The sequence below is a fragment of the Strigops habroptila genome, chromosome Z (assembly GCF_004027225.2).
Source record: "Strigops habroptila isolate Jane chromosome Z, bStrHab1.2.pri, whole genome shotgun sequence".
NCBI lineage: Eukaryota > Metazoa > Chordata > Aves > Psittaciformes > Psittacidae > Strigops > Strigops habroptila.
Window position 1 is genome coordinate 38,633,287 of NC_044302.2, and position 24,278 is coordinate 38,657,564.

At 37.1% G+C, this 24,278-nt stretch overlaps 1 protein-coding gene across 1 annotated transcript in view; it reads right to left on the minus strand.

The window, feature by feature from the left end:
* PRDM6 (PR/SET domain 6) overlaps nt 1-24,278 on the minus strand; it is a 71,835-nt gene that overhangs the window by 1,277 nt on the left and 46,280 nt on the right. The window contains exons 3-6 of the mRNA XM_030512749.1: nt 22,002-22,129; nt 18,206-18,330; nt 15,047-15,389; nt 5,922-6,098 (exon numbers count right to left, since the gene is read on the minus strand). Of these exons, the coding sequence (XP_030368609.1) occupies nt 5,922-6,098; nt 15,047-15,389; nt 18,206-18,330; nt 22,002-22,129 (773 nt within the window). The remainder of the gene's footprint in view (nt 1-5,921; nt 6,099-15,046; nt 15,390-18,205; nt 18,331-22,001; nt 22,130-24,278) is intronic.

A 24,278-nucleotide genomic window follows, 5' to 3' on the forward strand; every position in this document is an offset into this window, starting at 1 on the left:
AATGTTCTTCACATTAGTAATTTTTAGTAAGAAAGTTCTGCTTCAGGAACATTTAGCACAGGCATTACAGAATCATTCGTCCAAGCTACCGTACCAATCTAAAATGTCAACACTTTTAAGTTGTGCTTCTTTGATTGTCTTTCATGGAGTATTTTTAGCAGCCTGTTCCACTGTTAAAAACTGCACTGTGATCTTGACAAATGTAAAATGTCAGCTTTAATGTATCAGACCTATCAGCTGAATGAAAATAACTCAGAAGTATTGATTGCTTAATGATTTTTGGGGTATTCATTAGCATCTATGTGCAGATCATCCACTCTCCAGAGCTCCTGAAGTGCTGATGACACATTAGTGTACTGCTGATTGTTTATTAGAAAACTGATTAGTTACTGGATTAGTGTGTCAAAATATACTACCTTTCATTGCCTGACAAACTTACAAATTATTGTATTATTTTTATATACATATCTATGTATCTATCACAGAGGCATTAGAATCAATTTTAAGGCTGGGGGGTTAACTTAGTCTGTATGAAATATTGCAATCTACTTGAACTTGATAGTTTTGTTATTTTGATGTCTACAAAGACAAGTGCTTTGCTTGCTGAATAACAGGAAGCTTGGATCCTTGCCTAACCAGGCTGTAAGTGGTAAAGTTGCAAAATAACTCAAAAAATCAGGTGTGCCAACACCTGATTTCTAAATGTCCAGCTAAATAAATGAAATATACTATACCAGGATGCCACGGGGCCATACGTGAATCAAAGTAAGACTATAAGGTGATCAAAAGGTAGAGCTACTCATTAAAAACACTGGCCATGAAGCTGTGGCAGGCCTCCTTACCCTTTCTGGAGCTTGTCTGGGAGGCTAGAGCTGAGCAGTACGTTAACTCAGCCCCTTGCATTGCTCTTGAAAGCACAGAGTAAGGCTTGCTGTATTTCTTTCAAATGTGAGTTCCTGACCTTTATCCACAAGTTTCTTCTGCCATCAGAGTGCTCTAACTTCCCAGCTACACGCTGTTCTGGGAAACATTCATACAGACACAGAAAAGAAGGATGCTAAAGAGAGACCAGGAAAGAATAAATCTCTCGTTACAAGCATCTACCCTTTGGATGGGAAAGATGTGAGTGCCAAGTATTGCTGCTGGTAAGGCTATGCTATCTGCACTATACAGCCCCTGGAATGAAGCCTTTGGCAAGGCACCTAATTCCCCTGGCTTTCTCATGCACCCAGGTAACCTTCGGATAGTACCTAAGATGCCCAATATTTTCTAGGAGCCTGCAAAGTGTGTGGATTCTATTTTCAGGACTAATTGTTTTGGATATATAAGTGCCTGGCTTACACACAGGGACATGTATTAAGCCCCTCACTTTTCTTTTCAATGCAGTCCAGAAAACCTGTTGCTAGATACAAACTGATAGGAAAGGTGAGGATGATTGTGTAACAGCAGTCAGCACAACTATTTCACAGTAGGTGGGAATGGTAGGAAAAGCAGGAATATCTTTCCTTTTGAATTATGATATACTCATTCCCTCTATCAAGCATCCTTTCCCAGCTTGTCATAGCAAATAACCACTGGAATGACCTGTGTCTACAAGACTGGTGATCATGTGTGTGCATGTTCTTGTGTGCATGTTTCTGCACTCCAGCCACACATGTTTAATGTTGTGTTGGACAGTTGAACAGTAGCCAAAACAGTCAGAGAGGAAAAAGAGTCCACCTCTCATGTGACCACTCACAAAGTAACCATGAGACTGAGCCCAAGCTTGGCTGTTAGACATATATTAAATTTTTGGTAAAGCTTCAAGTGTAGGTACAAGTATTGGCAGTAATGATACCTATTAGCTGAGAGACCACTTAATTTGCACTTAGGCCATCTGAGGACATTTGGGAGTAATATAAACAGCCCCTGGCAAAATGGAGATCCAAAGAAGCAATTTAAAAGTCCTCACACAATTAGATGCCATTAGTGAAAACTGGATACATGTTATCTTTTTTTTTTTTACAATGTGTTTGTGCCTTCATTTTAATTCTAAACAGCAATGTTGTGCTACAACATTGAACCTCATCAAACACAAAACTTCATTCTGCCACGAGATTTCCCCATGTGGTTTGCTTGGGTGAGGGTAGTAAACAACATGAAAATCAATGGGTTTTGGCTATTTGTAAGGTACTGGGTTCTCTGATTTTGGTTAGATAACCCTCATTGTCACTGGTCTGCTCGTTTGCTTCACAGTGCTTTCAAAACATTGACATGGAGGATTATATGACAGGATTGGTTTAATTACAAAGTTTATGTCACACTCTGTGAAAGGCTTTGGGTGAAGAAAATGCTGAGAGTCTATTTTAGGGAAAAATGTCTTCATTTGATATTTTCAAAATAAGCATTTTAACATTTCACCCAAGAATACATTTAATGCGAAATTTTTAACTCATTTGAAAGGTTTAAAAAACAAAACAACCAACAACCAAACAAACTGACATAAACAAAAGAAACAAACAAGCAAAGAAAAAAAGGACAAAGCTGAGATGTAGATGTCACTGCAGGTACAACATCTATTGTCAACCTGAAATGAATGTTCCCCAGTTTTCATTTCAGTAAGAAATAATGAAAAACACCTGGGTTATCCCAACCTGAAGGAATCTTTCCTCTAATTCTTTTGGGTTGACTCACAAATATTAGATGTTTGCATAAACCTGGTTCTGCAGACAAGTCTCTCAACTATTCTTTAATCTTGCTGAAATGGAAAGTATTTGGAGGGAAGAATTTAAGAAAACTGAGACAGCCAATAATTTTCGTCTCTCCTACCTTTTAATTTTCTTCAGAGCTTTGCTTCCAGACTAGCAGCCATAGTGGAGACTTCAGTAAGATAAGAATACACAAAAACTTTACTGTGGTGAGGCTGACTTGATAGCTTGTGATGACATGAAAAGAAACCCCTTCTAACTGGACCTGAAGTCCAGGCAATGCAGCTAAAGCTCTGACTACAGATAACCTCACTTAGCATTGTTATCTATAATGAAAAGCAAATAGAAGAAGTCTTCCTCAATACCTTCAAAGTTGCCTACGACCTACAAAGAAAGCGCCTTCTCACAGAAAAATCTTTTTTAACCAACCAGACCTATTTCAGAGGTCTTTTTAGACCTCTAAAATCAGTTTTTTAAAATACAGTCACCCTATGTTTGCCATTTTTTAAAGCAGCTTCCAAAAACAGTATGCATCAAAATATACACTTAGTGTTTGACATTGCCTGCTTAATCCATGCACACTGTAGTTTGTCCGAATGCCACTTACAAGCCGAACTGTCTTGCTGCATTATAAATGGTGACATTACATTCACAGTAGATGTGAGTTAACCACTCAGCTAACTGCCCATTTTAACCTATGAAATTGGTTATACCTTTAAAACTATGTCTGTTCTTTTTAAAATAACCTAGCTTATTGAAAAATAATTTAGCACTACCCATGCATGGTTGTTCTTGCTAATAGTAAAAATATTATTCACCAGAAGTAAGTACATTACCATAAATAGAGACTTTTTTAAGAATCTTTATCCCACAGGACTTTTTTTTTACACTCAAAATCCCTTTTTAAACAAACATTTTAAAACTAAATTGCATGAGCAAGAGACAGAAATCTTGTTTGTCCCATTTACAGTTCTTATTTCCTAGAATTTGTTAATTCTTTTCCCCCCTAGGCTTACTTAATACCAGATGAGACACCGAGATGAGCTGCTGCTATCTCTTTTTCCTCCAGCAGAGCAGGTGGACCAATTTCTGGACAGCTTTTCTGCACCTCCTCTCTCAAATGCAAGCAGCACTGCAGGGGAGGCAAATCTGCCCTTTTGAATAGCATGCAGGATCAGGGTCTATATGTACCCTTACCTGACTAGCAGGGGTTGGAAGATCTGTAACTCCAGTTTTAGGGTTAAAAAATTAGTAGTTTTCATGCGAAAATTACTAGTAATTTTCATGTGAAATTACTAGTCAGCTTACTGCAAATACTTCAACAGGTCTTCCAGAGAGAAACGGGTACTTTACTGTTTCTGAAGTTTAATGAATAAACTGCATAAAAATCTCGCAAGAATGAAATTATGTCATGCATGATAAAGCAAGAGCACGTATCATCCACATTTTTTGTTGCTCTGCCCTGCAGCTTCAAGAATGGCCAGATATATCCCAGAATACTTAAATACTTCAGCATAAGCAGGGCAAGGCAAACAAACAAATTCCAGACCACTGGTTAATTGCATACATACATTAAGCCCTTTCACAAATGAAATTGTGTGGTAGTCAAGACCATTTTGGAAAAGGGGGAAAAAAATACCAAACCAAAGGGGAAAAATAATGACCCTAAATGGGGCAAAATAGCAGATCTATTGGAAACATGACAAAACCAGGATGTTATGGAAAAAAATTAAGTGGAATCAACAAGGTTACACATAAGTAACACCTTAACATTAAAAGAAATCTATTTTCCATTTTGACCTGGAAACCTCTTCCATTAATTACTAAAATCTATTTACACAGCAACTAGATAAAATCAATCTGATTGCTCACACTATTTTTAGCTCATTTTCCATGGGCTTTGAGCATTCAACAAACTGGCTCTAGAGGAGCCAATGTTTAGATGCTCTGAGTTTCCATGTTTTGCCGCCTGAAAGCTATCCTAGATATGACTTCTGGTATGCAAGTTCTTCTGTCCTGGATATCCAGTATTTGGTTCCTAGCTCTGTCCCTCTGCCCCCAGCAGAGGCATGTACAGAAGCCATGCTTCCTTCCAGCCATATATGGAGGCAAAACATCTCTACTGGTATCTGTACCGAGCTTGTTATGAGGGGTTCTGACAGGCTCTATGACTGAGCTCTCTTATATTAACCAGACTGAGAACACAGGACAGCAAAAGTAGAAAAGAAGACAAACATAGAAAAGTAGATAGAGGACAGGCAGACCTTGGAGAACTGGGAGAGACACTCACACCTTCCTCTACACTTATTCTCATTCCTCGCAGGAACATCAGGTAGCTTCCAAATTAAGTGACATCAATACATTACAAATTGATACCAATACATAATTCTTGTTCCAGAGCAGAATTGCTCCAGGTAAAATATCCATAAAATTTGTGCCTGTCAGTTCAGCAAAGGCATGGGCATAAATATGGAAAACGTGTATTTTGTATTGAAGAACACCTTCTGTTAGATAAGCAGAATCTTGCATAACAGAAGGTAGAATCTACCTGGGCCAGCTGTTCTGCAGCTGGAGGTGAGCATAGAGGGAAAATTATTTCTGAGATGCAGTTGTGTGCTTGGCTTTAATTTTGGTAAACAGAAACTGCAGAAATAAGCAGAGTCTGTTTAATTAAAAACCATCTTGACCAGGTGACTTTATTTTTTTTCTTGTATCTTAGACAGCTGAACACTACCAATTTACTACTATGATCTTACCACGCTTATGTCACAAGCCAGAGCTGCATTTTCTATGCAGCGATTCTGAGACTAAAGAAAAGATGGATATTTCTCCCCCATATTTGACCAGATCCAAATTACCTTAAATGTGAAGTTGCTTCTACCTCATCATATAGACATCAAAGAATCATACTAATGTTCTTCTATCATAGCCTGTCCCAGCCTTGAGTGTATTTTCAGCTATGGTTCTCTGGCAGCAGCTCGTCATTTCATTAAAAAATCAAATTCTCATCAGAGGACAGAAAACTGTTCAAGGCTAGCAACGCACCCAGGCCCAAGCCTGGCTTTATTCTAATTTTAGCCACACCACTAAGGGTGGTTATATCTGGTGGTCTGACCTTGGCTTTCAAGGGAACCTCTGCTCTGTGCTGGTATGGAAAGAGATGCTAGTGAACAGCAGCAATGCATTTCCCTCTCTAATCTCAGCTGGCAAAGGCTGTTGGCTTTAAGTACTTACTTGAAGGGCTTTTCCCCCGTGTGTGTCCGGATGTGATTGTTGAGTGTTGTGGCACCAGCAAAAGCACGACCACAGTAGCCACACTTGAAAGGCCTGTCACTGGAGTGCGTAACTACATGGTTCCTCAGCTCTGAAGGTTGGGAGAAAGACTGGGAGCAGTGACCACACTGGTAGGGCCTGCAGTGGAAAAAAGAAACACCGTGCCATGAGTGCTTTCTATTGACTGACTATGATCAGGAAATGATGCAGGCAGGAACATCTGGTCTTCCCAACAATTTGCAAAGACAACTGCAGGTGCACTTTTCTGGAGCTTTCTTGGGACACACATACCCAAAGTTTCATGATCTTTTTAGCAAATGCGAAATGTTTGGGCAGGAATTGACTAAGAGTCTGTGGGAATCCTGCCCCACTAAACATAATTCATCAAGCTATGAGCCGGCATTACACATCATTTGCCTGCCTTATTTCTCCCAAACTCAACATGGTACTCCTTCATCACAAAAATCTCCTCACACATTTGAACTAAGACACTCATGAAATCCTCTGTTGATGCCAGCTACAGTCTTACCCACAAATGCACATCTGATTGTTAAACCTATATCCTAGGTGGATTCTGTGCCTATTTGCAATTAAATTCTTCATATTGCTCTGGAGGAATCTAGGTTTTCTGAGATCACCTTTTTCAATGAGAGACATTGGAATAAATAATCACCATGTTACAATTACCTTTCCATTTTCTTACTGCTATTGAAAACATTTGCATCTAATTAACACATTTCTCCCATCCAGACTGAAAACACTTTTTTTTATGATCTTGAAACGAAACCCAGAACTTAGGTTTTCAATACCACAATTTGTTAAAAACAAACATAACAAACAAACAAAACTCACTGATATGTTACAAATTCAGAATCATAACAAACAGACTGCAAACACAGAAAAGAAAGGATAAGGGACAGCAACCTGAGCCAGAACTGCCGAAATGCAAATACCATTGCTAACTAAAATAAAACGTGAGGTAAGAATGTCTATATATTTCTGTTTGGTAAAAGTGATTTGATATCAACATCCTACATGGTTCTTTTTCCTTTTAATATTTCAATTAAGTTAGCAACAAAGTCCAACAATCTCATCAGATTTTTTGTTAGGAAAATTAAGGCTTTTTTCTAGAGCAATATTAATGATTTCTACCCTGTACAACATTTTAAGTCAGAGCTCTCATTTCTAGAGCAAATGGCCAACTTCAGCTTAATTGCTTTCTCTTTAATAAGTGTGTGTGTTTAAATGGCTAGAAACCAAAACCAAAAGGAAGGAGGCAATGGTGACCAAGCATGTACAATTCAATTAAGTGCAAAATAAAGTGAACTATCTCATTTGTCAAGTGAACTGCTTAATTGTGGCTACTTGCATCACTGAACACAAATACTATTATTTTACCGTGCTTCAGAGCACTGAACCCTGATTGTAGAATTTTTTAGCTTGATTAATAGCTCAGTATTGGTCAATAACTCAATAGCTTACAATTTTAATTACTTACATTTGAAAATCTAACTGCTCTCCAACAAGTTTGAAAGAAATATATAAAAGCTGTGGAAAGGTTACTTAACCTAGATGTACTTAAAAAAGTACATGAGATATACAAAATAATATTTTAACAGAAAAATAAATACTGAATACGTTTCTCTTATTGGAAGACAAGTAGTAGCATGCCCAGTCTTCTCCTTACTTGAAGTGCACAGTTAATTTGCACACAAAATATTTATCGGACTTGACATGAAAATTCAAGAGCTGCTAAAACAAAAATGATTTGTGAATGCAGATTTGTTTGTTTGGATATTTTCAAATCAAACACTTTTAAGCAAAAAATAACACATTAAGATATTCTGTATCCAAGAAACATTGATTTTTTTAATAGTGAAAGGGACCATTAACATCTATTAGCCTCTGGTTATCTATTTTTAACAGCTACCACAATAAATGATACAACACTACATAAAACCAATTAATCTTTTATTTTTTTAAGTCAACGTGATTAATTTCATACAGGGAAAAGTCACACCGTAACTTGTCTGTAAATAGTCAAAATTCCAAACCAGTTACAACTGAACATTATAATGCCAAGTAAAATGTTTTTACCCCCTACATTGGCTCAAAACTAATTTCTTATTTACAAAGGGTATTACTACATGCACTCAGAACACATTTCACTGGCTGATGCTCAAGGAAAAGAGACGCGTAAAAAGTCATCTATTGTTAGGTGACTTTGACTGTATTTTTTCCATTCATCCATATCTCAGGAGAAAAACTATTAAAGGAGTTACCCTCATCTTTGCAGGGGTTGCATTTCTCCAGTTGATACACAGGCAATTCTGATTAATACTAAAATGTGCAGAATAAGTAATTTTTTCAATCTAAATATATGGCATATTAAACAAAGCTCATTTTAAAAAGGAAGACTATAAATGCATTTAAATACTGTGACTATTTTAAAATGCTGCATTTAATTTGTGCAGTTGCAGATTCAAATATGCCAATTTTTGACAAGTTTTAGATATTTCTATTTTTTACAAGAGCAAAATGAGTCATTCAATAAGTATAAAGTTATCATTTTGTTCTCTGGTAACAATTTTACTGTTCTCTGAAATTTTTCTTGGCAGAAAATGAAATCAATATGTTGTTTTTAAAAAAAATTAAAGTGTTGCAGCAGGACTGAACATGAGCAATGCTCGGTTCAGTGAGTACATTGACATGGGCAAAGCAGGCCTGTCTTTGATGTAGCAGTCATGTCTTCTGCCATCAATTTGGTCTGCACTAGAACAACAAATTAAGATGGTGACCTCTTTACAGTAGAGGTTTGCAGACAGAAGGAATAGGGACATAATGACAAAAATGATGGTCTTCGTAGGCTGTATTTTAAAGATATGCTACTAGGCTGAATGCAATCCCAGACCAGAAAAACTCATTTCCACTGGAATAACTGAGATCATATTGTACCTTCTTGAGCTTCAAGGTATGTATGTGAATATAAGCATAGTTGTGTCACAGTCCAGATGTGTGTTGATGCTCCAGAAAAGTAATGATCAAAATGAACACTTCATATGTGAAAGCCTACATAACTAAAATATTCCTTTGCAGAGGTATAGGCAGATTAGCAAGCATAAAAGTAATCCGTTTGATGAAACAGGTGTACCAAGCTCTCAAAGTACATACTGACTACATGAAGTAATATTTTGTTTTATAAAAATTTGTTCTTGAGTTGTCATAAACACAGTTCTGAATGTGTCCATCATTGAATTTTATACAAAGCATCTTGCAGGCTCTTCCAGATGATCAAAACCTTCTCATATAGGATTTTTCAGTTACATTTAAGAACAGCCAAACTGATATATAGCAATGTGCAGAGGAGAATGATGTGCTGACAGCCATCAGAAGCAGTTCTAATGTTTTTCATAAAACACCAAGCTACGTATTTTTCTAGTTCTCTGTCTTCCTGTCTGAGCTTAAAGAAAGGAAATCTACTTACCTAGAAGCAAATTCTCCTGTTAGAAAAATTACACTGTCATCATTAACCCCATACACAATTAATCAGCTGTCTAGGTTTACTTAACACTTAGAGTCCACCAGCTTTTTCTAGAGACACTAGTCTTACAGCCCCTAACTGTATTATGGCCCACTATAGAAACACAGATCATTTAAAGGGAAATTCAGAAAGGAGTAACTGTAATGTAATGGTTCTCAGGTTTTGCAGTTATCTAGATTGTGAGCTTTTCCAAGTTTTTCAAGTTACATTCTTAAAATGAAACCAGTTGAGAATACATTTTGCTCCCTAATTTAGATAATCTCTTGGATGATTTTGTTGTTTGGTGATGTCTTTTCCCATCTTAGAATATTCTCACTTTCGTAACTGATTTTTTTCTGGGTGAAAGTACACAATGTACAGGACCAGTACAAAACCCATGCTCTCCTATGAGGCTTGTTGAACCTCACCAAAACTCATGCTTTGGACATGTTAAGGGATAACAACAGAAAAATCCGTATTTTTGCATCCAGAATTGCTGCTGACAGACAATTGGATATTTAGGTTGATTCTTTTTGGATTTTCACATACCAAAAGTGACACAGACTTTAAAAATTTATCTTGTACTATTCCTCTGTTAAAACAATGTACTTTCCAACTTCTGGTTTGCAAGTACATCTAGCCAATATAAACTTATTTTCTACATTGTAAATTATTCCTGGTCTGAATTATTAGAATTCTGGAAAATCTTATAATTATTTCCTTTATGAGGAACAGGTTTCTAGTGAGGCATCTTCAGAAGTGAAGTTGATGTTTTCAGAGGCATATGGAATCCCAGCACAACACTTAGAAGAGCAATTGCTTGTAATGCTGAGTTCCTGAATACCAGTAACTCTATCATTGAAACACTGCCAGATCAGGGAGACAAAATGGCACATTGCTGTAATTTCTTTCTCTTATAAAAAGCTAGAAAAGCACAAGCTAAAAGAAGAGGGACTAACATGCAGTTGAAAGTGCTTTTCTCCATCTTGAGGACTAAGAAGGAGTAGAAGACTCGATTTGATTCATGTCATGGTCTCAAAGCATGGGACGCAGGGCTCCACTGAAGCCAGAGCACGGTTTCACAGCATGACAGGGGGAAGGTTGTCACACCACAGCCTGTGCAAAAACTGAAAGCAGGGCACATTGAAATGGGCCCAGCAACAGCCTTCAGTGCCAGGCCTATGTACAACAAAGCATTAAAAGCAGAGCTGCAGCCAGAGGAGGTAGGTCACAGCTGTCCTATGGAAAGGTAGTTTCCAAACCTTTGTGAAAAGATTATGTAAGAATAAACGTTAAATTCAGCATGATGCTTACTTTTATTGAGCAATATTGCATAGCCACTCCATAAGCAGAAATAGACAATTCTTGTCACAACATTTACTTTTTTTTAGGCCTGTTCTGGGATATGTTTAATTAGTGGACTTGGGGAGAACATCAAGGACAAAGACACAGAACCTATAATGGAAAAGACAAACGCAAAATGGGCTGAGCCATGATCTTGGGGTAAAAGATCTATTACATTGGCAACTTTGAAATTCAAAGTCCTGGTTTTGGTTGGGTTTTTTGTTTTTTCTTTTTTAATCACAATTTAAAATTGAGGTGCTACAGCAAAACACAGGTACAATAATATCTTTTGAGTAAACAAGAATGACAAGGGCCAGAAAACATCCACAGTCTATCAGGTACAGACAGAATTTATAAAGTGGATTTTCCCTCAAGTTATCAGCTTAAATACATGGCAGTCAGTGAGAATACGTATCACAGATGTACATATTGTATATGAAAATATGTCACAGACAGCTCTCGGGAGCTGCAGCAATCTGTGCTTCCTCCACACCAATACATCCTGAATCTGGTGATCATGGTGAGAAAGAAGAAAGATGTCATTAAAAGAGACTGTGTCATTACTAGAAAAGTGGTTGCTCTTTAAAAAAAAAAAAAAATGAAAATATTGCTCTAAAAGTGATTCACTGTGATCAAAGGCTTTCAGTTACTCCTTTCTGGAGACACCTCAAATAGGATTGTTCGGAATTTCTGCAGTGGGGGAAGAAACAACGACGACGACAAATTTCAAATAAATAAATACACAAACAAATAAATAATTAAATAAGAAGATTAAATAGATTTCTGACTTCTGCTTCAAGAAATAGTTTGTCTAACTGCTTCAGTCCAGGCAAAGCTTAAAAAAGTCCCAAAGGCTCAGAAAGTCTCAGAATCAAAATCTTGATGGATTTAAACCTTCATATTCCATACCCATCCACACTCAGTTAACATTAAGTTCGAAGACAAGCCATAAAAAATATAACAATCTCCAAATGTAGATTATTTTAATAATTCTACTTTTTAGTCATAATTATTTAATTATTGTTTGTTAAATCATCTGCCTGATAATTGGACCATTTCTTTCTTACTGCCTAATGGAACCAAACATATTTGGCCTTTTTTATATCTGCCCTCATTCAGATGTTTTCTGAATCTAAGTGGCATTCAAGTAATTTTTCTTTTTTTTTAAATTTCTCTAGCACCAAGTAGTCTGCTTTTCTCAATTTCAGTCCATGAACTGGATTCCTTTATAGATCCAAAAATGTTTTCCCTGCATCTCTTGCTGTAGGTAATCGGCACTGCTGAAAAACAAATACCAAGCAAGAACAGATAGTCTAAAGTCGTTTCCTAGAGAAGACAGGCTCTGCTGCTTCAGTCACATCAAAGAAACAGTGGCTAGTGTGCTCACAAATTGCTGACAATAAATGGGAAGCTGTTTACCAGCCAGAGCGGTGCTGCAGGTATGGTTGAGAAAATTCAAAACAGAATGTTGCACCCAGGACTTCAGGCTGGCAAGAAGGTATCTTGTCTCCTGGAAATTTTGTACAACACTTCAGGAATTTTTGATCTGGAGAAATGTAGTACATTTAAGAAACCGTAGACAACTCTTTTCCAGCCACTGTATCACTAAATAGCTGATCTACTGGTACTTGCTAAAAGACAAAAAGCTGCCTCTGTTATAAGATCAACATATAATGACTTCTAACCAGGGATATGAGAACCCATATCCTGGGGCAGTTAGGATCTGCAGTAACTGTTATTCTAGTAATTTCACATACTGAATTAATTGCAGTGAGCTTAAACAGATTCACGTGATTGATAATCCACATAATGCTCTAAATAAACCTATTGGGAAATGCTTTTACAGCAGTTATGTTGGTGGCACACCTCGTGGGAACAAAGAAGGCATTACAAAACTGGCTTCCACAAGGAGTCTGCACAACTTATTTAATGAAAACATAAAGATGTAAGCCATTTTTCAGTACAGAGGGAACACAGGTGTCATAGATAAAAGCACTGCAGTATCTAGTATTTATGCAGCAGATATATTGATTCTAAGAGTGTATTACAAGCCCATTTAGGTTTCATGTTCTCTATATAACACAAGAGATAAAGTTTCTTAAGAACAGGTTTCACAAAATGCAACAAGCCAAAGAGGAAATAAGCTGAATTAGCCAGTATCAGTATTGAGAAAAAGGCGTTAGCTATTATCTTTTGAAACTTCCTGAAAGCTTCTGAGACTCAACCTCTATGACTCAGAGTCCTTACTTACATCCTCTCCACCACAATCCTCCCCAAATCTGCTGGGTCCTTTCTCTAATAATCCTTTTCTCTCTTCGTTCCTGGGGGAGCCAACTTGTCTTCTGATCTAGACAATTTTCCTATTAGGCTGCAGGGTATTCTGAGCTAAAAATGCTCTACACTTTCTTGTTGAAGCTGTTCTGCACGGACAAATTAGGTAGGCGTGGAAGAGACAAAACAGAAAGATAACATGAATCAGTAATCTACTAATGAGGGTGTTCACTTCTAAGGGTGAAGACTTAAAATATAGCTGGTGTTTCAGGCAATATTTGACACAATATACCTAGGACAAAATAAATAAAAATAAAAAACCCAATCTCTCACCTCCAAGATGACAGACCTAACAGTAGGGTAAAAATACTCTAATTTTCTCTCTCTGCCAGAACAAATATCTAACTATCCCTTAGAGTGCAGAAAAGCCCCATTAGGGGAGACTCTTCTTGCATTATCTGCAGCTTGGTTCTTCATAAAGGAAGACAGAGGTTCAAGTGAGGGAAAGGAGTGACTCACCTTGTTAGGTGAGTCACTGAAAAAGTATGTGGGGAAGCTTCACAATGCACCTCTTCTAGACCATTTTATGGTTTACAGTATGCTTAGGATGCTTTAATACTGGAAACATAAAAGTCCGTGAAACTTAGTAGAGCAGATCTGTCAGGACCTATGCTCTACATTGTGGCATTTAAATTGGCTGTCATGTCCTACAACTTCCTTAGCAGGGTGTTGTTTCTGCCAAGGCCAACACCAAATTCAGAAAATGTTGAAAGGGCTTGTTTGCATTCACAATATTATCAATTCTTTAAATTCTATGAAGATTTGCCCTTAGCATGTTTGACATTTCTTCTTGGGAAACTGGATTTATACTTCAGTATCTCCACACGACAGAATCACACAAGCATATGTATACACGTATATAACCACGTACACAAAGAGACATAGACATGCATACAAACATATGCACAGTCTTGCTGTTTACTGGTTTTTGGTAGTGTTTTGGCTAAATGTAATTCACAATTCAATGCTGCTTTTAGAACAATCTTCTCCAGGGATTCAGCTGTTCTGATCTTACCTTCTTCACAGCTGAAGAAGAGACAGCCTTGGGCAGCCTTTCTTATTGAATTAATTTTATTTTTGTCTTTTGTCCTGCCAGCTATCAAAATTGTCAGATAAACCAGCTTTGATTCATAAATAATGGTTCCATTATATTTACTGTGCCACCAGTCAGAGTACCTGAAATTTTAATTCACTTGTTCAGCTAAATTTCATCCTCAGCTCACGGCCATAAAATTCTGTATTGACAAACTTTCAAACCAACTTTGACTCTGAGGTATCTAGTCAACATTTTTCTTCTGTGTGGATATTAGTTTATTGAATAAGTGGCATCTGTTTTCCTCCACATCACTAGTGGAGTAAGTATTTCCTTTTGACAGCTTTGTACGATTTATGGGTTTGCATGCTCTAAGAAAAATAGTACTAAGCAAAAAATTCCAATTCATTACCGCTTAGTACTTAATTAAGTTCATACACATTGCACACTATAGATGAACCCTGAAATGACTGTGACAGCCACTGAGCAGCAAGTTAGATTATCTTTGGAAGACAGAGAGACTTTTAATTATCTTGACCTCATTTTTCCACCTATGATATTCATAAATTTTCCTTCTATTTTGTTGTCTTCATCAGATGTACCAAACCATTCTGAAAACAAGATTATATCCTTAGCTATTTCCTTTTATCTGCACATTTAGGCAACAAATGTTTTTACAAATAGTGAAGTCAAGCAATAGTTTTTATCGGCTTGCTTCACACAGCTGCAGATGAATTATGTCGTACAGACTCCTCCTAATAATGGTTTGGTTTTGGAAATGATAACAGCTTGATAAAAGAAGAAAGCAGTGGATCTGGCTATCAGTAGACACAGAAATAAAGAGAGCCTGGGCTTTACCTGTCAGGGTTCTGCGTACACACATGCATCTGTAAGAGGATCCGCTGGGTGAAAGTCTTAAAGCATTGCCCACATTTCCAAAGATGCCAGTCACTGAACTCAGAATTTAGTTGGCTTGTTGAAGTTGGGCTTGCAAGAACTCGTTGGTTTTTGACACTGATCTGGTTAAATCCTGACTCGATGGACCCAGACTTATCCAGGAGAGAAAAATTTCTGCTACACGGAGTCTGTGGAAATACTATGGATCGCTGTGGAGTGGCAGGGGATTGTTTGTTACTTTTATTAAATGGCTGTAGGGTGTCTTGTCTGGACATGGCCTCCATTACAGTCGAAGGGACATTCACTGGGAGAAAACAAGAAAAGTAAATAAGATGCCTTTTTAAAACTAATACAGTTTTGGGAGACACCAAAAAAAAAATACCAACATCCATTTTTCTTGACACTAGAATTAAACAACTTTATTTTAACAATCCACAGAAAAAATGGGCTTGAATGAGACAGTGATCTCAATGGAGGATGCTGTTTCTGTGACACTGAAATGAACACTCATGCAAAGGAGTATCTGAGACTGAAAGGACTCAGTGAAGCCTGACTGGGATATACATTTATTGCACAAACGGGATTGTCATCTGAAAGAAAATATTGTTGCACTTGTGATACCCTCACTCTGCATGTTTCACTCAGCATGTCCAATTGCTCTATCACAGACAAGCATGAATTTTGAGAGTGTGGGGACAAAAACCCTTGCTCAGGCACTCCTTGAGGTACAAGAGGGCTTACTGCTGCAATAGTTCCCTTATCCTCTCAATATAGCTATTCTCACAAAGAAGTGATTTAATGCTGAATTTGAACGTTGCATGATAAGGAAGGCAGGAGGTCAAACATATACAAGAAAGTTGAGCTGCTGCCTCACTCCTTGAGTATCATCTAGTTCATGCAGTGAATGAAGCAAGAGTCCTATGGAAAAATAGGGTCAGCTAACAAAAATTGTACCACAATGCAAAAGAAGCATAATTTCGGCCACCTGGGCCCAGTACCTTCTCATGCTTTCCAATTTTGGCACACTCAACCTCATCAGATAATATTTTAATGGAGATTTTAAAATTAAATATGTTGTATGTATACGTCTATGTCTACATGTGTTCACACAGTTACTCTCACAAAGCGTATAGGTACATAGCACCTACTGAACAGGTGATTAGAAAATCCAACTCTGTTTAGGTAAGACATGATTTTAGATTTCTAATGACAAATATGAGAATTCAATTTCAGTTATAAGCTGGAATAATCTAATATTATTTAATGTACAATAAAACCATAACTCAAACTAATGTTTTGGTAATACCTCAAATAATGCCAGTTACTTCACAGAGTTATGTTCTACTACTTTCCATCAATTGTAGTGACTCCAATATTATAATATTACACGCTATTTAATTTACTTAAGTTGTGGTCCTTCCTAGTCTATGCTTTTCTGGAGTATCTGAGGACCTGATTTCTATGTAGAGTTACATCGATTGGGCTGTCTAACAGAAGTTTCCAGACATACAATGCATCTTCTATGTCTCTTGAGTACAAGAAGCAATTTGTATACTTTCATTTTGCCCCCACATCCTCACATGAGAAGTATGGATATTCTATTCGTAGAAGCCCACTGAAGTAATAAGATCAGTATATTAAAGACCTAAGGAATATAGGCAGAATTTGTACTGGGTGAAAATACTCGTGTGCAGAAGAGAAGATAAGCAGAAGGTCTAGTCTGAAGGCTTAAGTGGCACTTAAGTCAATCAAGCCTGCATCTCTATGCTCAGAGATGAATTTCATTTACCCATGTTAGTCTCTCTGTGGATGAAACTCTGGTTTCTCTCACAGCAAAATAGCAAGTGACAATATTTAAAGATTTTAGGCTTAATGCTTTGCTTTTCAAATAAAGGTTTTGTAAGCTTCATGAAAGAAAAAATAATATTTCTATATTACACACTGCAGAGCAGTGAGTTTTATCAGCAAACATTACTGCCAGTAATTAAATTTCTTTTAAACCTTTCTCAAGCCCAACAGATTTGGAAACTCAAGATGAAAAAGGGTGTTTATTTTTGACAGTTTAATCCCTACTATCTTGCTGGTTTATTGCTGTATAGTTCAGTATTTAAGTTGCTACGAGACATGAGTTCATCCTAGCACTGCTGTTTAAGTATCCAAGTACTTGACCAAAAAAATACATCTTGTATGTAATTGATTAAGTGTGGGTAGCCACAGGGTTACTTTAGACCAAAGTCAATTAGGCATCCATTATTAGTTTCTTCCACCATATAGATACACATAGCTGTCAAAATGGAAGTGAGGTCTTTGATGCAAGCTCTAACCAAGTTCCACACACAGTGAAACTGAAGGATATGCTTGGACTACCCATTCCCACTACAGACAAAGGTATCCAGCTCTAAATTGCACTGGGTCTGTGTTAGAGTTACATGCTTAATTTTGTTACAATTCCTAGCAAACTAAAAATATTGAGAAGGAGTAGAAGAATGCATGGAAATCGGAATGGCTAGGATGGAATGGAGGTTCATTGTCATTTCAGATTACTTACATTCAGTTATTATTTAGAGAGGCTGGCTTTTACCTTTTAACCACAAGGATCTCATGTCTACAATCAGTCGGACAAAGCTTTTCTCAACATAGTCAGTGGTAATAGAATGAAGGATCACTAACAGAGGCCTCATAGACCTGCAATACCTTCCTGTTTTGGCAAGACAGTGTCTTGGGATAGGTCTGATAACAACAGAGAGGGCCAAGCAAATTAGTTAGGAATAGACCAGGAATGAATCACTTAGAACAGTGATTCTACATGCTATCAAGCTAAGTGGGGCTGCCATGGTAGGAAATGCATCCATGACTCTATGCATCTATGATTCTATGATTCTATGAAATCTGCTATTAAACTGCACACATCTGCACACTTCCAAACACCTCAATTTATTTAGATAACCATACCATGATTTTGCACAGCCTCAGTGTATCAGCTTCAGGGTTTTGTTTTGCACACATCAATCTCACCTTAAATTTAATTTAATATGTCCTAGAACACTCTAGAAATATAGCTGATTAGGTATGAAACAGGAATTCTGGTTTACAGAGGTAGAAATTCAAGAAACAACTTACAATTTTCGTCTTGTGCAATGCACTGGAGAGGGATTCCAAAGAAAGATGTGTAACTGTCATTGTACCAGACCAACAGCTCAGTGCCTCTAGGAATATCTATGCAAGCCCGGTAGAATATATTTGACCTAATCAAGAGAAAAAGAAAAAAAAGCCTAATTTAGAAATACAGCATTCTCCTCTTATCATACACAGTATGATACAGCATTACAGTAGAAATCCATAGTTTTAGAAGCCCTTCTGCAGATAACTAAAAGAACAACTTACTGATTATTTTAAAACCAAATCTATCAATCATTAAGAAATGGCTTTGTTCCTTTAGCATAAAGTAAGAAAGAGCTTACAGGCCTTCGTTCCTAGCACATTTTAAACACTAAAATTCTACAAGCACCAAGATTTTATGAAAAGACAAGTATTTTCTTGCACTGTCCCTTTTAAAGTGATTTTAGAAATGCTACAGTTTGCTCACACCGTAGCAGCATCAGAGTTCTGCACATAGTTCAGTAAGCTGAACCATTTAAACAGCTTTGCATTTGTCATCTAAACTAAAGTTAACTTATTTTAGGGGCAAATAGACAACAGTTCTTTCATTTTAACAAGTTCATTTAGCAAGAGGTTTGAAGTAGTGTAACATGGCCTTTCATTACAGCAAAAGTGAGATCTTGGATTGCTAAGTAAAACAGACTTTGATTTAGGGAAATGCAAAAATGGGGTCAATCTGAACATAAATCTGAACAAATCTGTTTCAGATTTGATAACAAATCTATGGTTCAGAACAAATCTGAGCCATAAAATCTTCCCTTTTATGGAACATGAGGTAACGTTGATGATCCTTCAGTAAGTATAATTTCGTGTTAGCGTAAATGTGGTATCTTATCACACTACCTGTAGGTAGTCCTAGACCATTGAACTGGGAGTTGAGGCAGGGGGAAGGAAAAATCCTGGAATCTCTAGCATAAAAACAAGAGCCTTATCCTGATCTTGCACTGGTGTAAATAGCTTCAGAGTGATACTTCTACACAGAACAGATTTACATGGGGGCAAACTCTGTGTGAGATTAGAATCAGGCACAAGATAAAATAAAAATATTATCAGTTTGTAGTGGCTTTTCCCTTAGGCTTCACACGGAACAGTAAAATACACTCCTGTGAGATGGATAGAAATTCAATATATAAAAGAAGAACACTCCACTCTTGCTGAAGGATTACATACCAAAATGATACAGTCGAAATGACCATTTTTTACAACAGCTTATGTGAGGCAGAAAAACATCTATAGACCGAAAAAAAAATGTTAGGCCTCAACTGGTTTTCTGAGTGAAGAATTGCTACAAACGTTAGCCTGAAGTTCAAGATAAAAGTGTTTAGGGTTGGTAGGCCTTAAATTTGGACTTTCTATAAAGAATTGGCTGTAGCGATGCAATTTGTTCCTTGTATAACACTGCAGACATAAGGAGAATCTTTTTACCACATTTTTCATGGCCGTGAGATATGCACTTGTCAACATATTTTGTCACCGCAAAGTGGCTCCTGGCAACAGGATCATAAAGATCAATAAAAAAGTGCAGATTCTCAATATTTTACTAGCAGCAGCAAAAATTTCATTTATCTTGTTATTTTCCTCGCTTACTGCCACCCTGTCTCAGGAGGGCACTGCTAGCTAAGCAGAACGGTTTTCCTAACCTTCTATGAATATCTGACAAAAACTCTCCCCTTTGTGCCTCTCCCTCTCCTTTTCTCCTCTTCCTTCTTCTCTCCTCTTCCCTCTCTCTTCCCAGAGCTATGCATTTCCTTAGTCCTTTCCACTGTTACATAAAAATAAAAGTCGGAGCCACCCTATAAATTACTAGCATCTCCTAACTTGAGAAAAATTGAGTCTACTTTGTACTTCACCCTTGTAACATTTCATCTCGCAGTTTGGCTTCCCTTAACATAAACACAGCAGCCCGGCAAATGAATGTGTTAAAACCAAATGGCACGCTTTGCCGCTGAAAGAGCAGAACTGTTTTTGAGCAATGGGTGGTCTGTGGGGCTTGGAGTAGGCAAAGAAAAAAAGTGTAAGCATACACCGTCCCTTACAAGTGTGCAGAGCTTCCAAAACTTGCAGAAATCTCTGCATGCTGAAGTACATCAAAGGGATTTTTCCCTGTTCGGATAATATTTCCTTTGCTGACATGTATTTAGTATTGTGGTTGGATGACTCATAAAGATAGCTTCATGGCGTCCCAACGCAGTTGAAGCAGAACACATGCCAACAAACATTATTGTCAGCCTCAAAATAAAAACAAAACGTTCAGCTAAGGGTCAATCAATCAAGAGCACTTTGAAGAAAATTCCATTTAGATATTACAAATCATAACAGAATGAATTTAAACCAGCTGACTTTCTGTGAGGAGGACGTCCATGTACAATAAAAATTAGGCTGGTTTTTCAGTGTCCAACTTTTCTATTTTCTTACACTTGGATGCAGTCACTGGTGATGGATGCCAGTTTTTTAAATTGTGTTTTTGTAGTTCATTTTATAAAGATCTGAAGTAATAGAAAACAGATCAACAGAGGGAACTCTAAGTAAAAACTCCATCATGAAAGGAGAGTTGTAAAATCCACTTAATATTGACAGATGTGTAATGACTTTCTCATGTTCACTTTTCATTTAGGTTTGTCATCTATATATATGTACGCATATATATTTTTTTCTTATTTATATTTGTATGTGTGCACGCACACACCATCACATTGAGAAATAGTTCACAAGATACCTACAAAAATACTCTTTCATCACAGTAATCTTTATTCACTATCCAGTGTGTTTATCTAAAATCCAATGGGATTTTAGGCATAGATATCAGATATTTAAGTGTATAATAAAATACTTGTAATGTATAAATAGGATTGTTATTCTTTTAACTGCAGCATTGTTCAGTCAACTGGCCAGAGAATAAAAAAGCTGAAAATGCAATTGAACAATGTTACCATTGTTAAATTGGAACCCTATGGGATAATCAAACTTTATATTTTTTATTTTAGCTTGCTTTTGTATGTTTTATTTTTAATTTTAAAGGTACTTTAAATAGTTTAAGGTTCTTCCTAAAGAAAAGAAACTCTACTCTCTAAAGCGACTAACGAAAATCGGGATTGCTTATTGCAACTGGTAAGCCCAGGGCATTCTTTGATGTACTTCCTACCACATTTAATAAGGCCAAGCAGTTGCTTCTGATTCTGAGGCAAAAGATTTGTTTATAGCTGAGATAATGTATTTATGTAACGTGTTGTCTGGGTTTTCTGGGTCTGTTTGCGAGTACGAAGTAAAATGCACCACAATTTCTCTACATTTTTCTTCACATTTTGACCTTCTTTAGCCAGCGACATAAGAGACACAAGCACTAGCAGTCTCGGCTCACAGGTGCACTCAATGTTTAAGCTTTAGGTGTATACATGCTTCATGACTGACTCTTAGATAGCATTTGGGCTCAAAGCCCCTCTCCTGCCATTTTTCCCCTTCTTCTAGCACATGCATCTTTATTAAGGGCAGAGGGTTGCTTGTGTTAGCTTCCTTCTGATTAGACTGAAAAAGTGCAGAGGTGTCTGTGAGGTGTGGTGGGCACATGAGCGATGCGGGGCTGTATTTATTTCCAGGAGCTCCGCTTTGCAGCTTTTGTGTTGCCCCGAATAAGCACATTCACAAAAGCCCTGCTACTGTTTTTGCAATCAAAGGCTGTAGTACTGGTGACAGTTACATTCTGGTTTTTCACTAAAAACATTTCATTTTGTTGCATTGAGTAAATAAAAATATACTTTACCTATACTGAACCACTGTTAAGTTCTGTTCCCCGCAGTGCCTTGCACATCGGATATACCTCATCCAGCTTGACTTACTGGGTTCCCCACCATCAATAAAGTGCTGCAGTGTCCCATCTTGATCATATATCTGGGGAAGATGTCACAAGGTCAAGTAGTTAGAACAAATCATCAGCAATCATTTTCACCACTTTGCCGGTGTCTTTTCCACGAATTTATTGCCATGAGGTTTGTCATTATGTACTGATGCTCTTAGAAATCTACATGGAACAGCAGAAAAGTATTTTGTGGGATGCAAGTTTATTATGTTTCTTTTATCAAGCCAATCTTTTTGTGTTAAACATGTTTGTGGTGTCTCAAAGATGTGATCATGTTTCCCAAAGAATATTTAACCTATTTTGACAGGCTGGCCTTAAATAATGAACTGACACATAAACAAGAAAATCTGGACATAAAGACTTCATTGAAATTGTTGGAACATTTGAACAAGGGGCAGTAGTAATCCCTAAACAAGTACCCCTTCCTTCACATCTTGGTTGCAGCAAGAATATGTACTTCAGCAACCTCACATGGTACATTAGGGAGTTGTAGGATTCATAATACCAAAACAAATGAGACTAGAAGGAAAAAGGCAGTCAAAGATGTCTTTAGAAGCTCTCGAGACATATAATTTTTGAACTAGTAAATGAGCAACCAGTCCTGAGGGAATCATGGTTTTCCTAAACATGACATCTCTGCTAAGGACATGTGAGACAGTTATGATGATTTTACAAATAACAGACAGTATTATGTCTATTCAGCACTGAATGCTGCCTCTCACATCAAGGAATGAAATTGATCTGGAAATTGGTTCTGAAATGAAAATACATGTTTCATTCACACCTGTGCTTCTGACTGCTTAAAAATGTCATTTAGAAAGTGCTAATCCTAGTAAAAGCGCCTGGTGTCACAGGATTTTTACCTAGCACACCATTACTTTGCTAAACTTCAACAATTCATCTGAACAATTAAGATCTTATCTGAAGAAAACCTGATCTTCAGCTCTTTTGCCCCCCCCATCTGCTTTAACAATCCTACCCCAAAAATGTTATCCCTTTTGAAATTACATAAGCCTAAACTGATGTCTTCTTGAAAGTACTAATTCTGCTAATTAAGGGGGAAGAACATTTATTATTTTGAAGATTTCTAGAAAAAAAAATTAACAATCTAGCATTTCTATTTCAATATAAAGAGAATAATCTCAGAAAACTTGACTATATTCAATATTTCTGATTTATTAAAAGTGGGTTTCCTACAATGCTCAAAAAAACATACACAGGAATCAGAATCTAATTCTATACTCCACCACATGCGAGTCTCAAATTCAGGATCCAGTCTTGCTTTTGCTTTTGATCAAGAGGGACTGAGAATAATCAGGAGCAATATATCCACTTTTAGAGCATGAGAGACAGGGAAATCAAGTGTATGCAGAGATCCTTATCATTTGTTCCATAGTGCCTGTGATAAGGACCAAGCAGAACCTAACCAAATGCATGTTGGGGTAGCATCCTGGACAAACAAGATGCTACCCCAACATGCACTGAGTTGTGAAAAAAAGTCAGAGAAAACAGACAGAGTACTCCAGTACCGGAAAACCTAACTTAGAAAGGAAATAACATTGCACTGTATTTGTTTACTTGTCAAATTGCGTAATACAGGTTAAAATGGGGGGGGGGGGGGGGGGGGGGAGGGGAAGCAAAACACTAAAAACCTTAACTGCAGTGCTTGTATATATTCATATAAATTCATATTACCATCATGCACCAGTTCTTATTCATTTTACAATTGCCTAAATCTGGTGACTCCTGTACAATTTCCTTGAGAAACCATCACAAGGAAGCAACCCATGACCTTCCATAACAGAGGAAAAGCAAACCTTTAGTGCAACCCAGACACTGTAGCAAACTATATGAATACACATATTTGCCCTCATCTGTACTGTACATATAAACACATGTATACGCACTTTAACACTCATAGTATCTGTTAAAAAACTGATGTTAATGAAAATCTTTGACTACCTCACTACATTCATCTAATCTGATGTAACTTTTAATACATTGCAAGATCCTCCTGACAAAGTAAAACACCATTTCTCCAACTCTCTATGGAGAATGCATGTGGGTTTTTATCTATCTCACAACAGTCATTGCTTTAAGTGGTGGAAATACACATAATTATTTTGTTTTTCTATTTTGATTACAGTTGGAAGTGTTACCTAAACTGCTTACTGATTCTTT